Below are 15,963 nucleotides of genomic sequence, written 5' to 3'. Positions count from 1 at the left end.
ACTGACAGAAGTTCAAAAGTAATGTTAGAAAATATTACTTCACAGAAAGAGTAGTGGAAAAGAGAAACAACTTCCAGCAGAGGTAGTGGGTCAATCATCAGTAACTCAATTTAAACATGCTTGGCATAAAAACATGTCCATCATCCAATCATCTGTCCACACTGTGACACAGGCATAATTAAATAGTTTTGGGATCCTGGGGTAAATCAGAGAAGAATCACAAACAGATGAATGAATTCTACTTTATTGTAAAACTACAATACAAAGCCTTGGTCACATGGAAAAATGTTGAGTAATTTATTACATTGGGGGTCAGTTCATTTGGAGAAAGTTAACAGATATCATCCACCCAAGATTGTAATCTCAAGGGTTCATTGCCTTTCAATTTATCAGGAATAAGTTTTATTTGTACCATCTAATCTATAGTTCTTCATAAAGTGATAAATTTCAAAAATGTTCTAAATAATTCATATGTACATTCATATCATATCATCCCATTAATACACTTAAGAATACCATATTAATTAATGAAATGTCCCTTTGTTCCTGTTATACTGCCAGCATAAACTGATAGCTAACCATTTTAAAATGCTGTAGATTAATGTCTAATAAAATGTTTTGTTGAACTAATTTAATTTTATGATCACAACACAATATTTTTTTAATATGGTATAGTATGGAGTATTCCAAATGTCACAAATAAAATTGTAAGCCATTTGAAATTTTTGTAGCGGTGGCAACTTCCAAACAACTAAAAGTGAAGGAATTGTTCCAGTTCAAGGACATAGAATGCAAGTCTTCTCCTTCCCCTTCTCCTTTCACAATCATCACTAATACATCCTTTTAAATGGGAAGTAAATGATTTCCCTTGTTCAGATGATGAGGCTTCTGTAGGAAATAAAGGGGGAGGACATTTTTAAATTTGAATATGAATGTGGAGTTTGTTGCTAAGAATTGACTTTTAACTGCAGTTATTGCATTTTTGACCAGTTGCTAGATGCTAATCAGAAACTACATGAACTTAAGGTTATAATGACAAAATCTGTTATGCATTAGTTGGTCTAGAATTTACTTAAAATCCATAGGCTGCAAATGACTCTACATATATGGAAATTGCCATGTATAAGCTAGTTTTGCAGCAACATAGGAATTTTCTCTGATGGCAATTAATCCTCTTACTGAGGGTAGCTCTCTCTCTCTCTCTCAAAACGTCTTTCCTGCAGAGTATATTCCACTAAGTTTATAGAAATCTCCTGGATACCAAGATGGCACGTACTTGAAAGAATAATACTTTTAGTCATTTTACATTTTTCTCAATGATTTTTAAACTTAAAACATTTTCTAAGGAGATTTAAAATCATCATGGACATGTAGACCTCAATTTATGACCATAATGGAGGCTGCTCATTATGATGACAAGTTGTAGTGGTTGTTAAATGAGGCACCATATCAAGGGGCCTGCTAGGATGCAAAGGTGAAGTGGTGCCACTTAAGTTCTATAGATCTACAGAATTCTGGAGATCTCCCAAAGATAGGTGAGTGATCGATGAAGGAGGAGAGTGTGGGATCTGGTGGGATGAGAAAGCAGGCCTAAAGCCTACGAGGACCCCAAGGAGTGGAAAGCAGAGCACAGAGTGCCTTGGGAGAGGAGGGAGGCCTTGGGAGGCCTGGAGCAGGAAGGCTTGGCCCTAGGCTAAGCAACCCAGGGCCTCCCCTACCAGTGAGGCACTCATGTTCTATAAGCCACTCAGTCATTTAGTTTTCAGATCTGGAAGCTAAATGACTGAGTAGGTTATTAAATAGTGCAGCACCAAAAAAAGATAGGTGCTCCAGCCCAAAACTTCCTCAAGCAAATGAAGGTTATTCGTTTAACAAAGTTATTCAATATTAACACAATCTTTTCATAATCTTCCAGATTATTAGTCATTTGGGAGTGCTGAAACACTTCCAGTTTGAAAGGATTGAATGGTGACATCACCATTGCCCAGAGGATCCTCAGTTGAAGGCTCCTTTCATATTCCCCATCTCCCAGTTGTTTATCCTACAGATAATTCCTTACAACAAATTGTCAAACTACATCCCCAGCTCCATTGGCTTTCCCTGTATAAATCCTAATTCTATTCATTTAATAGTTGCTCCATCTATAACTTGCTATTCCTACTTACAAATGATATGTCTATAGTAGCTCTGAGTATGGTCAACCTTCAACTCTTTTTGATTCCCATGAATGAGAGAAACACATTTTAAATATTCGGGCATAGTATTTCAGGCCTCTAGGAAATTAACAATTCCAAATAAATTACACTACTTTTACTGCCCAAAACAGCACACAAGCAATGATTAAATTTCACACTAACAGGATAAATTACATCCAGCAGCAATTAAACTGTTTATGGCTAAAATAGTTGCCTGACTATTATATGGGTTATAACTTGGTCTATACCCAAATCTGAGGGTTTATGAAATCATCTAATCAATTTTCCTTAGCCCAAAATATTATGTCGATGTAATTGTGAGGTTGAAGCTAACGCGGCAGGCAGTGGTGGAATTCAATTTTTTTTACTACTGTTCTGTGGGCGTGGCTTGATGGGTGTGGCAGGGGAAGGATTGCAAAATCTCCATTCCCACCCCACTCCAGGGAAGGATACTGCAAAATCCCCATTCCTTCACCACTCCTGGGGGAAGAATATTGCAAAATCTCTAGTCCCACCCAAATCTGGGGCCAGCCAGAGGTGGTATTTGCCGGTTCTCCGAACTACTCACAATTTCTGATTTTGATTCTCTAGAACCTGTCAGAACTTGCTGAATAGCACCCCTAGTGCCAAGTATTAAGACTCAGGCCTGGACTAAGGTTCTAATCTCAGGATTCAGAATCATGTTGACTCTACAGGACTGATGCCTCTTCTGTTGTCAGACAACTATCAACTCACTGGCACCATAGCTGTATATAACTGTAGGATTGGCCTGTCCCTGAATCTTTAATTACCCTAAAGAAGGCCAAATCAATATAGTAGTAAAAGAAAAAATTAAGGGCATTAACTACCAACATTATAGCACCAGTGTGCTATAATAATTAATGATGAATTCTATCATTAAATATATCTATCGTTAAATATTAGATAGCTCTAAACCAGATAGCTCTAATGCAGCTATCACTCTAATGCTAAGTAAATACTGTATGAAGAGGCCTTTACTGGAGCTTACTTTAATGCCATTCCATCTGCACTGCTGGTAAGAATATTTTCTAGGATTCCTTATTTGAAAACACTTTGCTTTTTTGGGTAAAGGGAGGCAGAACTCTTGCTCATGTACTCATAAGCAAGTGTGTGTCATTTTTCATCAAGGCCAAGTTGTACTCTGATTTCCCCAATCATTTCTAAATTTAAGAATGATATTGATAAATGCATAGTTTTTAAGAAATTGTAACTCCACATTCATATACCAGGTGGCCAAATAGTTTCACCAAGTCATACAATTGCAAAAACTTTTAATTAGATATGTTGTTTTATTGTATTTTTTCCCTGATAACAAATTGTTGTATTAAAGATATACTCCAATTTTTTATTCGAGAGTTCTTACAAATAACAAGTATCTATTTTAACTTTAGTTGTTTAAAAAGGACAGATCTGTTTATCCAAGAAATGAACCAATATTGAAAATAATTTGGGAGTTTTAGATATTTATAATATATAAGGGTTAAACTATGAAATCAAGACAAGGTTAATTGAATGCATTGTATTTTTTAAAATAGGGGCAATCTGAGTACTTTTTACAGTAATTCAATTAGTTTAAAAACTTGTGACCCTCTTTTTTTCTCCCACCTTAAAAAAAAAACAATCTCTACTCTACAATTTTAAATCTGGGAATTTAGCAGATCTCATTTATTTTCCTCATAAATGCAGTAGGATATTTATTTATTCCGTTTAGCCAAATATTTATAACAATTGTGACTGAGATAAACAATTTGATAAATATTTACACAAATAAAGGCTTCCTTACAATAGCTACAGTTCCAATTTTTCTGAATAAATGTCAAGTAGTAATTTAATATTGTGATATACTTGTTACACTGTTATACAATCAGACTGTGTAAAATGGGAAGGAATATCATCTGCAATTTTCATAATGTCAATATTTTTCAGCAACATACAACATGGAAATTGAATAATAACTTTCATATACATACAATATAAAATGAGTTATTTAAGCCTTAATAAAACAGGTCAGAAAACATTGAACAAGCATCATTAAAAAAAACTCCAAATCAAAAGGAGCAGAAAACTATCACCAATATAGGTCTAAACTGTTCAAGTGATAATCATCAAAGAGTTTTATCTGTTTTCATAGATTTCATGCCTTATTATTATTATAATTAGTTGCACAGTCAGCCAAATACTTAGACTGGATTTGACATTTTTATGCACCCATCAAGTCTTTCCCAAGAGTATCTGATAGGCAAATGTTGTTTAATAATATTAAAGGTACTGTCACAGGATGTAAACTGTTCCAAGTAAAGTTGCTTTTTGCAATTGACATATGATGATTTGTCAATGCTGTTCAAGTGCACTCTAGACGTTTTAGAATTGCATCCAAGATCAATATTAATATTGATTTTATCTTTGCTTTCTTTTGCCACATCTCTTCTGCTTCTATTTGCAGATTTTTTATTTTATGTTTTTCTCCAGTTCTTTTTCTTCTCTTCTGATGTCTCCAGGTACTGTAATGTCCACTATCCGGTTTTTTAAAAATTGTTTTCATTAGCAATTATTAAGCTTGAGGTGACACTGTAGCTTCTTCATTTCCTTTTACTTTGCCTATTTGTGGACCTTGCAGTTCTTGCTTGTAAACCAGATTGCAGAAACTTCCAGAGTCAAAAAGGACCAAGAATATTTTGGCTCAGAGAAAGCCACTCAATCATTGACCACGCTTTAACCCTCTAACGTCTAGTTGAAAAATACTCCTCTAAAGCATGCTCTAAAACATTCATTGATTTAAATTTGCTTTTGATATCATCTCCAGATGCAAATTATGGGACAAATAGAATACTTTGTCAATTGATAAAATATTACTTATTCTTATATACAAGAAAACTCCTGGATGAAAGTGATGAATGAAAGTGATGAATGAAAGTGATGAAAACCCAAAGACACTGCACCATACAAATTTCTGTTAAGGGGGGAGTGAAGACAAAATGTATTCTAGCTTCCTTTATTTTTAATACTCTTTTATCAACAAACTGAATAGCCCATGTTTTCATTTGTCAACATTGGAGAATAGACATATGTGTATTCTTCCATAGACAAATGATGGGGTGCTACTTTGATGCCATGGTTAGAATGCAATATTGCAAGCTGACTCTGCCACTGCAGGAGTTCAAGCCTGTCCGCTCAGGGTTGACTCAGCCTTCCATACTTCCAAAGTCAGTAAAATGAGGAACCAGATTGCTGGAGGCAATATGCTGACACTGTAAACTGCTTAGAGTAGGAGTGTCAAACTCATTTCATCACGGCAGTGGCATGTGATGTATTGGAACTTTTTTCCACTTCACTAAACTGGGCGTGGCATGGTCAGTGTGTGACGCATCTGGCCCGGGGGCTGGGAGTTTGACAGCCCTGGCTTAGAGAGTGCTGTAAAATGCTATGAAGCAGTATATAAGCCTAAGTGCTATTGTTATTGCTTTCTCAAACACAGATTGGCCTGAAATAGTTGTTTCAATATACTAGCTGAACACTGCCAAGACGAATGCCTGGAAATTAAACCAAAATCATAGTTTTTGCTAAGCACCCTAAAATGGCTGGTCTGGGGACTAAATAATATTTAATCGAGCAAGTCAAGATCTTTATATATCTAATCTATTTTTCTCAAGCTATGTGCGCCCATAAATCTTACAGATCACGCCTTCCTTTGGAAAGAGTTTACGTTTTTGAAAATCATTTTTCAAGCATATCATTGCCTTCTGAACATGGTCTTTTGTCTTGAAACTGGCCTACTTAAAACTGAAACTTCTGTCTGGATTTTCATCTTCTCCTACTGAATTAAGCTTTCTTTTTTTCCAGTCGGCTTGACCCCTTTAATTATGATTGACAGCTTTCATTCTTCCTGAAGCCAGCCAATACATGCTAAATTATACATTTATGACTTTTCATGGCCAGCCATTACCTTCATGGGTTATTAATGTGCACTAGGTGATTCAACAAGGTGCCATTGATTTAGTGCTGCAAGTAGACTACCCACTCTATCCAGACACATCTTCTTAAGTCCCTTTACACAGTTTCGCCAAACAGCTATGTATTTCAGTCACATAATGATCCCAAAATTCAGGAGTGCCTTCTCTTTAGCCAGTTTCAATGTCCTCCCAATATCTTCATTGAAGGAAGACACACAAAAAATATACCCTTCAAATAGAGAGCATGTCCGTGCAATGGAGGAATAAGTGAATTGATGAAACATTACTCTATATTGCCCTTACTATGCAGATGCTCGCCAGAAATTATTTCCATTCTTTACTAAACATTCTGGTCATTCTGATTTGTTTTATCTCAGTATGTTATTAACATATCAATCTGCTTTTATTTCCTTGACCACTGCCAAGTACTGTTTTATAACCTGCATAATACTCCATAGTATTAATTTTAATCTTTTTCAGTTATTTTAGACTTACAGTTTCCTTTTTATCTTATGTTTTATTTGCTGGCCCATGACTGTATAGATTGATTTGATTTATAAGCCACTAAATAGCTTATTTCACTCTGTGGTAATAGAGTTGGTATTTGACTATATACCTATATAGGTATATAGGTATATTGATTATATTTAAAATAACTTTTTACTTTTTCTCATTTCTAATTAAAATTATTTTTACATTCTAACATTGTTTTTATCCCCTCAAAAGAAGTTGCTGTTCTTTGGCCACTTGAATCAAAGTTACTAAGGCCATTCTACAGGATCATCATCCCAATTTATGAGTTTATCCTGGTTTATGATTCAAGGTGTAGGAAAATCACCTCTGTTATTAGTTTGTATTAAGGAGGAGATCAATTAAAGCATTTCCTTCCTTCAGGAAGAAAAGCAGGAAAGTATTATGTTAGCTATAATATAGACTTGCCCCTAGTTTCTGAAATAAACATTCAAGATGAAATCTTAAGTACAAATGTTTTATTGACATTGTAATAAACATTTTATCCCTCATTACAAAAGAACTAAATGGTTTTGAAAGCCTTTGAACACCACACTATGACTGTTTAGGCTGATCTAAGGCGCCAAGAACACTAGATTATGAATGCAAATTTATCAAATGAAGACCACTAAGATCTTCTATATTTAATGCTATTCCTACTATATGTAAATGTATTTACACATTGATCTTTTTTTAAAAAAATACACTTATAAAAGTAAAAGAAAATACCACCCCAACACATATACTATCTTACACATCTGCAGATTGACACGATAACTTCCCCCCGAAAGATATTCAAACCCTACATAGATAATGACACATGAATGCCCAAGAGTCACAGGACAGTATTCAGACAATCTTCTTAAGAGCAGTAAAGCTATTATGGAAAGCAAAGCTTTACAGTTAAAGTTTGGCACTATTTTTTGGTCCCCCAACTTTTTTAAAAAAAACAACAACAGATTAATTAAGAATAAGGCACATCTATTACAGGAAGAGAAACACAGCTTTTTTAAAAAAATGAAAAGAGGACATCTAAAAAACATAACCAAAGCAAGAAACCAGCATTTTTGAACATAGTACCATATCACAATTTCCTTTTAGTAAGAATAAAAGTATACATTGCTGTCTTGATATTTAAGTGCATAGTTTTAGGTTACATTCCATTCTGGAAAGTTCTTTTCTATATGAGTCTAGCTGTATTTCGTTAAAACTCTCAATGATCTCTCAGACTTATTTCTTCAGTGCTTCTCTAGATTGACAAGTTAGGCATATCCAGACATATCTTTTATTAATTCAAGTATACCTACTTGTACATAAGTGACAATATTATATCAGATAATAAAGGAAAATAATTCATTAAAAAAACCTTAAACTACTGTATCCAGCAACATTTCATTTGATTTCAGAAACTCAACACCCAGTTTCTGATGACAGAAATTAAATGGATATAGCAACTTTCCCAAATGTGATTCTTTCTAGGTATTTTTAAATATAGTCTCAGTCATTTAGAGAAGGATACTATTCTTAGATACATTCGAAGGGCACAAAGTTTGGAAAGATAGATTTATAATAATGTTTACATTATCCAGTTAAGATTTCTGCTATTAAAATTCCTACCAAATTCACAAATGGAACCCACTTTTATAACTGGCTGAGCTAGTAATGGTTATTATTTAGGCCACGGGTGTCAAATGTGCGGCATCACGTTGCCATCATGTGACGTTTCGTGACATTTCCCCCTTTATGGTGGGCATGGCCTGCGCATGACACATACAGTCCGTAGGCTGCCAATTTGACACCCCGATTTAGGAAAACTGCATATACTGTACCATTAAGATGCATGCATAGTACTAGGTGATGCATAGCATGAGGTATATAACTAATTATTTCTGCTTTAGATGTGTAATCTAAACCATTCTGAAGAATTAGGTCACACAGAAATTATGCATATAATACATTACTAATATAACACTGGTTCTTAGAATCAACCTAAATTCTAATGGATTTAGGAATCTTGTGAAAGAGTCTCAGTTTTATTATTTTAATAAGCATTTGGGAAGATAAATTTCTCATGACTATTGAGTTAGCTGGTGCAGCAGATTTGCAGTAAGCTCCAACTACTCACTAACAAACGCCCTTCACCTTAATATTTCCCAAGCCCAGCTTATAGGAATTGAAATAATGGCCACTCTGTGAAGAGCTTCAATTAAGGAAACATAAAGTAAAACATCAGCAATTATCAAGCAGCACTGAGAAGCTTACACCTTGTCTCATCTCAACAGATATGCAAGAAAACAAAATGTGTCTTAGATACGTATTTTATAAAATTGAATTATTGGAATGATAGTAATTCAAAATGTTGTCCTTTCTTTTGTTGTCAGTGTAATTTAATAAGCAATATTTTAATGGAAATGAAAGCATAATAAATACATATGTCTTTTATATGGACCTTATAAAAGAACATTTGAATGGTAGGAAAAGTAGCTTCTTCTGTCACTTAGATTAGTTGCTTTTTCAGTAAACAAGTATTAGTCTGCACAAAAGCTGCAATGGGTAAATTACAATTTTCACATTAATTTTATATTGTTCTGCACCTATTGTTAAACCCAGAAAGATATGCAATATTATTTATTTTGTATTGGAACTCCGACTTAATTATTTAGTCCCACTGATTTCAATGTCTATTTTAAGTAAGACCCAGTTTGGACCCAATACACAATAAATAATAAAAATAAATAGAAATATTTACCAGAGGGATATCCGCAATCAAACAAAAAATATATCCACCAGTTATCAGCCAAAATTGTTATCACAATTTGGGGTATCCATGTGGTTAAGTGTTTTTAAAAGTTATAGGCTATCTGTAAAGTCAGAAAAAAATATTTTAATTAGTATAATGCAGTGGCTAGAATTCAATTGTCCAGGCCTTACTGGAAATGAATTATATGAAAACACTCCAAATATCTCATTTGACAGGATTCAATCAAAGGATTCAAGTACAGTTCAGCAATATTTCCTGAGTCCTACCGATAAGAAATTGGATGCAGAAAACATGGTATTATAATTCTGACCCAGTTGATTAACTAAGAAATTATACAGCGGTTTAGCAAAGTCTACTTCTTCAACAGCACAGTCTCAGTCCAACAGCAATAGAAGTTTTTGGGAAATATGGAACAATAAAGTCTTCATTAAAACTCCTGAGTTGTGAAACAATCTCCATAACTGAGTTTTCAAACATTTCATTATTTGCCTGAAATACTGGGAAGCAATCTTTGCTGCCATAAAGTATATACACTAATGTATATATAATACCATAATATCAAATAAATGAATCTTACTATGATTAGTTTATTTTGGAATGTATACTAACATTAAAAAATAACTAAAATAGCACTTGAGAAATGCAGAGATAAGATAAATAAATAAACTGAAAATGCCAAGTAACTCAAGAAACTGGATTATCTGGAATAATAAAAGTATAACAAGAGATATCAAAATATGATGACCTATATGCCAAAGCTCAAAGAATGAGTAACGTTTTAAGTATATTAGCTACACATATTCATTAGTGTAAATCAGTGTAAGCACTATCAATTCTGGTCTTACTATATTAATGTTGAACAGTGAATGTACTGGAAAATTGCCTATTTTCTTTAAACACACAGGCATAGCAACTATGCTATTGTTTTGCTATTGCCTTCCTTTGATCAGACTTTGCTTTTGGTATATTAAATACTATATGTATCAATGTATTATATAGTATGTTTGTATTATCAGACTTGATATTTTCAGACTGGCATTTGCCAGTAGTTTGCTGAAAAACTAAATGTGGATCAGGAAACAAGAATAATAAGTGTTAACTCTTCCTATGTCTCCAAGAATGGAGTTTTATCAGAGGTTTCAATTGTGAGACACTTATAGTACCATTACATTATTTTGAAGCTCTGGTTAATGTTCCAATTGTAAATTGATTAAAAGGAACACAAGTTTTGAAAGACACTGAATCCTTAGAAGTATGGCAAGAATGTTAACTAATCTTTCTTTAAAAGTGCATATTTTATTTAAATTTAAGTCTCAGTAAGGAGATTTGTAATAGAGATGAACAGTAACATGTTTATCCTAATAGATGTATCACAATGTATAAAAAAGTGAGGCTTATTGTTATATTCCACTGGCTAAAAAGCTAACTTAATTTTTGACAAGAGCAGGATATCTAATACTTAACTCTCCCCTTTCCCCATTTTAATACTTTTATTGGAATAAATTTCAGGTTTAATTTTTGCTATTCTCTCAATCTAGACCAATGGTTTCTACCTTAAGTTCTAGACAACTTTAGAGTTTCTTGGAAGCTTATTAATAAAGTGTGAGAATATGTAACAATAAGCAGAATTCTCAGAATGGCACTTTGTTCATTGCATTTGATCTTCTCCCTGTAATATAATCCACTATAATCTTAATCATGCTGTTAGTTTACACATGACAATGATGAAATCCAACAGAGCAAGCCAACTTTTTTCATGAAAATTCTGAAAAATTCTGCAGCAGGCAAATGATATAGAAAAGGGATTTTTCCTCAAAAATAAAAGTTTAAAAATTATAGATATAGAGCAAAAGAAATAACCACTCAAAAGTATTAATTTTCTCCTCCCATGCCATAAATTAATTTACTTTGCTTTCAACAATTTTCATCAATGAAGTTTATAGTGAGGTGGATAGAATTTCAAACTTCCCCTCAGAAATGTGCCTTAGGAACTGGTTACATACAGTAAGAGTTTTGGCCATAATAATTCAAGACTGTAATTTCTTTTGAGTATCAGTAAATTGTAATATTAGATCATCCTCAAAAACAAGCTGACATGCATATTACACTTTTACAGTGGTTTACAATTACAAAAATAAAGTCATATAAAAAAATAATAATTGAAAAGGGGGGATGGCATGTGTAACAATACTGATTCAAAGCTGAAACGGAAGACAGTTTCTCCCTAGAACACTTTAGGGTTTTTCAGAGTTCTAATTCCATAAAAGGAATATACTTGAAACACATCTCATTTAGTTGAGATGAGACTGTTAAAGTACTTAAGACAACTAATAAAAAAAAATAAAATCACATTTTAAAAATTGTAATACCCTAAATTTTTTAGGTCTATTGCATAACAGCAAGAAACTTGCTTTCTTCTGCAAGTGAGGTCAACAAAGAATTCATGTCCCCAATAGCCATATTGGTTGTACTTATGGGCATAACTGGGAATGTAACAGATGCTTGGGGAGTGGTAAGACGGGAAGAATTGCGAGATAGATTCTGAATGATACTTGGACTCAGAGCTCCTGAAATTAAGCTGGCATGATCACCATCATCTATAATAGCATCAAAATCAATTTGCACACTTTCAAGGCTGCTTGTGTCAATGCTGTCAACTGTGCTTGTCACTTGGTTGACCCCTGGGGAGAGAAGCTCTGATGTGCTTTCAATAGCTACCTCTTGTATTAGGTAATTAGCTTCTGAAAGGGAAAAAACTTCTGCTTTCAGAGCTTGCTGTTTAAACCCTGTGGTTTGGTCATACAACTGACCAGAATGATTCTGCACATTAGAGCAGAATTGTTGTAACTGACCTTGAGATTCTACCTTGATACCAGTGACCCTGTGTGGTTGGTTTGGATCCATTAGAAGTCCAGGTTGCCTCACCATGTTGTTCCTTAAAGTGTTTTGCCATCTGTCTCCATAGTGGTTGGAATAGGGTTGGTAGGTTTTAGCAAGAACTGATGGGTGGGTCCCATTCTGAGACAGCAGATCTTGACAGCTAGGCTGTAAGGGAACTATAATTTGCTTTATCATTTTATTGGAAGGTCTTGCTTCTTGGCAATGGCTCGCTTTATCTTCTGACTGATTAGAAAGGTATTCCTCAAAAACTATATTTCTGCTCTGCATCTTGTTAATTGCATTGGCAGACTGCTCATCTGGCATCACATGATAGCCAAAATTTTGCTGGCTTCCACTAGTTAGCATGAAATGGCTTCTCAGCTTTTCAGCTTGATTCATCACATCACAGACATTTTCCACAGGTTGTCTGCCAAATTTATTACTATATAGCTGTGATTTATTTGAGTGTATGTGGTAAGAACTTGTATCACTCTTGTTCATGATTACATTCTGCTCCATACTGCAAGAGACATTGTTGTCTGCAAGATGCTGATAGCCATTTTGTTGGGTAGTACCATTTCTCTCCAGTGCCTGCTGTAGCTGCTGCTGGATAACCATGTTATTATAGGGGGCTATAATAGTTTGCTGTATTAAGGACTGTGGTCTACATTTTAATTTTAATAGAGATAGATCAGAACTTCCTGAGCTTACTTCATTCCACTGAATTGGTAGGTCATTTTTCTGAGAATTGCTTATTGGAGGAGATTGATCAAAGTTGTTGTTTTCCATTGCTGGATTGTGATGTTCTTTGTTGTTGTCTAGTTCATCATTTGGCGCTTGGTTGTACAAACCTTGATACTGAGAATTCAAATACTGGACCACATCATCTGGTAACAGATCTTCATCATTCAGACAACCATCTGCTTCTGTAATAGGAGCTTCCATAGCCACATTCTCAGAAATACCGGGAGGGCAAGGGGAACATAAATTCCGGAACAAACCAACATCTGGGCGTGTGTAATTCTTCAGGATGAAGTTCTGTTTTTCAATGGATGGAGGCAAAACAGGAGGGTTAAAGCTGTTGAAACTGTTAAAACGGTGGATTCTTGGAAAAGACAGATTATCTGAGACTGGTTTTATAGGATCACTAGCTCTCCTTGTGCTATTCCCAAATATATCATGAGGCAGTAGATGTCTCCTGTTGTTACTATTTGTCCCAGTATCACTACATCTTCGAGGAGAATTTATTGGAGGCAAGGGTGACATCCCTGATTCCCTAGAATCACCCAATAGCGCCATTCTTGTTTTCAAGCTCATCCTCTCCATATTAGGAAGTGGTGTTGGTGGAGGTCCACCAATAGCTGCTGCATATTTTGCTTTCAGATGGTATTGTTCTGCAGGAGTAAGACTGAGAAGTCCAGGCAAGCCATCACATTGGCTAACTTCACTGGATCGCCTTGAAGCATCAGTTGAAATGGGATCATAGGAATCGGCAACACTGTGAAGCCTTCTGTCCCCGTGAGAAGCATCACTGGATCTACGACTGGAAAAACAAGGTGAAATCCCAGAGGACCTACGACTGCTCATGTAGGCTGAACTGATTGTGCTAGTACTGCTATCCCTTCTGTTTAGCATGTTCAGTATAGTAATATCTGTATTTGTGACTTCGTTTTTCTTGGTTAAGATGGTCATGTTTCCTCCAATGCTGCAGCTGCTAGTTGACTGAATATCTGAAAAGAATAAGAAAAGGAAGTGTGTTATATTAAAAACTGATCAGGAGAAATGCCCCAAACCCTTTCAGAAAAGCTAACATTTTCTAGGTCCGAGAATCAATCCTCACCTTAGGAGGCAAACCGTATCATAGATAGTAAAATGTCACTAAGGATATCCAATTGCCCCTCCTGTTAGTAAGGACAATCTTTAGTAGAGATTCTTTGGCTACCTGGATTAGATAGGCAAAAACTATTTGAGAAAAATAGTCTCTTAAATACCAGCTCCAAGCCACAAAGGGATTTAAAGATATTGACTGGCACCCTGAATTGTACTTGTAAGTACTAGAAATCAGAGCAGTTCTGTAGCAGTGGTGGTACTGAAACTGGTTTGTATATGGACTTTTGCATTCAGAATTGTTACATATTGTTCAGAAGTCATTTACAAAATGTCAAATACAGAAGACCAGGTCCAAATGTGAAGATTCAATTAAACTGATTTATTGTTAAAAGCTGATGCGTAGGAATCTTCTCAACTAACAGTCTGCATCTGGTTAAAGTCAGACAAGGATCAACAGCATTTAAGGGAGGCTGAACTTTGTGGCTTCATAGGAATTCTAGACCAATCCTTCCTTTCATTCTGCCCCCAGGTTCTGCCATTCCTTCTCCTACACATATCATAATTATAAATTGAAGTCCATGTAGCATAATTGCACCTTATTTTTTATGTGATGTTAACTTGTGGCTAGATCATTTTACTTTCAGTAGCAAGTAAATCAATCACACTGAGTATTGCTATGCTTCCAAATGTAAGTACAGTATATTAAGAAGAAGCCACCAACGATGCTTCTCACTGACCTGCAACTTGTCAAAAATTTGATACTGAAATCTGTATGTAGCATTCCTTCCTAACAGCCAATTAATGATACCTGTTTGTCACATGTAAAAATCTGAATTCAGTACACCCCAACCCCGCCCCCCAAGTTAAGAATGGACACAGAATGCTGGAATGGCATATGGATCTAGCAGCTGGACTTTCAGTCCTGTTTCATACAAAGTAAAGAAAAATAAAATTATCCTTTTAGCTTTTTCTCTATATCAAATATTTCTTTTTTAAATTGTAGATGAATTTAAATCAGAAATTATACGAGCAGTAAAAATAAGATAAAAAAATAAAATGGATTTAATCAATGGATTTATATTGATCCACTAATTTAGTCACTAATTCAGTTGAATGCAATAAGGTTTATCTGGCATGATCTGTTTTTGACAAACCATGTTGGCTTCTAGTAATTTGCTTGTTTCTAGGTGTTTGCACAGCTGTGTTTGATTATCTTTTCCAGGATCTTGCAGGTACCGACATCAGGAAGATTGGTTTGTAGTTTCCGGAATCTTTTTTTCTTTTTCTTTTTTGAAGATTGGAATCTTTTAGATCTCTTCCAGTCCTCTGGTAGTTTTTAGTCTTCCAGGATTTTTGAAAGACATGGTAAAGTGCTTCAGAAATCATGTGTGCCAGTTTCTTCAGAACCTTGGGATGCATATGATCCTGGTGATTCAAATTAGCTTAGACCAGGGGTGTCAAATTGGATTTCTTTGAAGGATGGATCAGCATTGTAGTTTTCCGCTGGCTGGTGGAGAGGGGGTGCGGGGACGGAAATGGGATGGACACCTCCTGCAGCATCCTGCTGGCCAAACAGGGCATGGGGGTGTGTGTGCGGCCCTGCGCCTCATTTTTTCCTTCTATGTCCTCCAGCAGCACTCCGCAGGTCAAAAATGGGCCGCACGGAAATCTCCGCGTGGTCCATTTTTGGCTGGCAGAGTGTTGCAGGAGGCCAAAACCAGGCTGTGGTTGGGGGGGGGGAGGTGCACACAGCCTGTTTTGCCTGGCTGAAGCACTGTGGGCCGGTCCTTTGACATTTCCAGGCCGGTCCCATGGG

At 35.4% G+C, this 15,963-nt stretch overlaps 1 protein-coding gene across 5 annotated transcripts in view; it reads right to left on the bottom strand.

The window, feature by feature from the left end:
* Positions 1–228: 228 nt before the first annotated feature.
* The window catches only part of GLI3 (GLI family zinc finger 3), a 577,601-nt gene continuing 561,866 nt past the window's right edge, over positions 229–15,963 (bottom strand). For 4 of the 5 annotated variants that reach the window (XM_034416535.3, XM_034416534.3, XM_034416536.3 and 1 more), the window contains one exon: positions 229–14,047. In XM_034416535.3, coding sequence (XP_034272426.1) covers positions 11,823–14,047 — 2,225 coding nt within the window. In that variant the 3' untranslated portion in view covers positions 229–11,822. The remainder of the gene's footprint in view (positions 14,048–15,963) is intronic. The other variant, XR_015733897.1, reaches the window with a different exon arrangement.

Source organism: Pantherophis guttatus, chromosome 4, assembly GCF_059756535.1.
Source record: "Pantherophis guttatus breed Tessera chromosome 4, ASM5975653v1, whole genome shotgun sequence".
Taxonomy (NCBI): domain Eukaryota; kingdom Metazoa; phylum Chordata; class Lepidosauria; order Squamata; family Colubridae; genus Pantherophis; species Pantherophis guttatus.
Note: the sequence above shows the minus strand (reverse complement) of the source record. Positions and strands in the feature narration are given on the sequence as shown.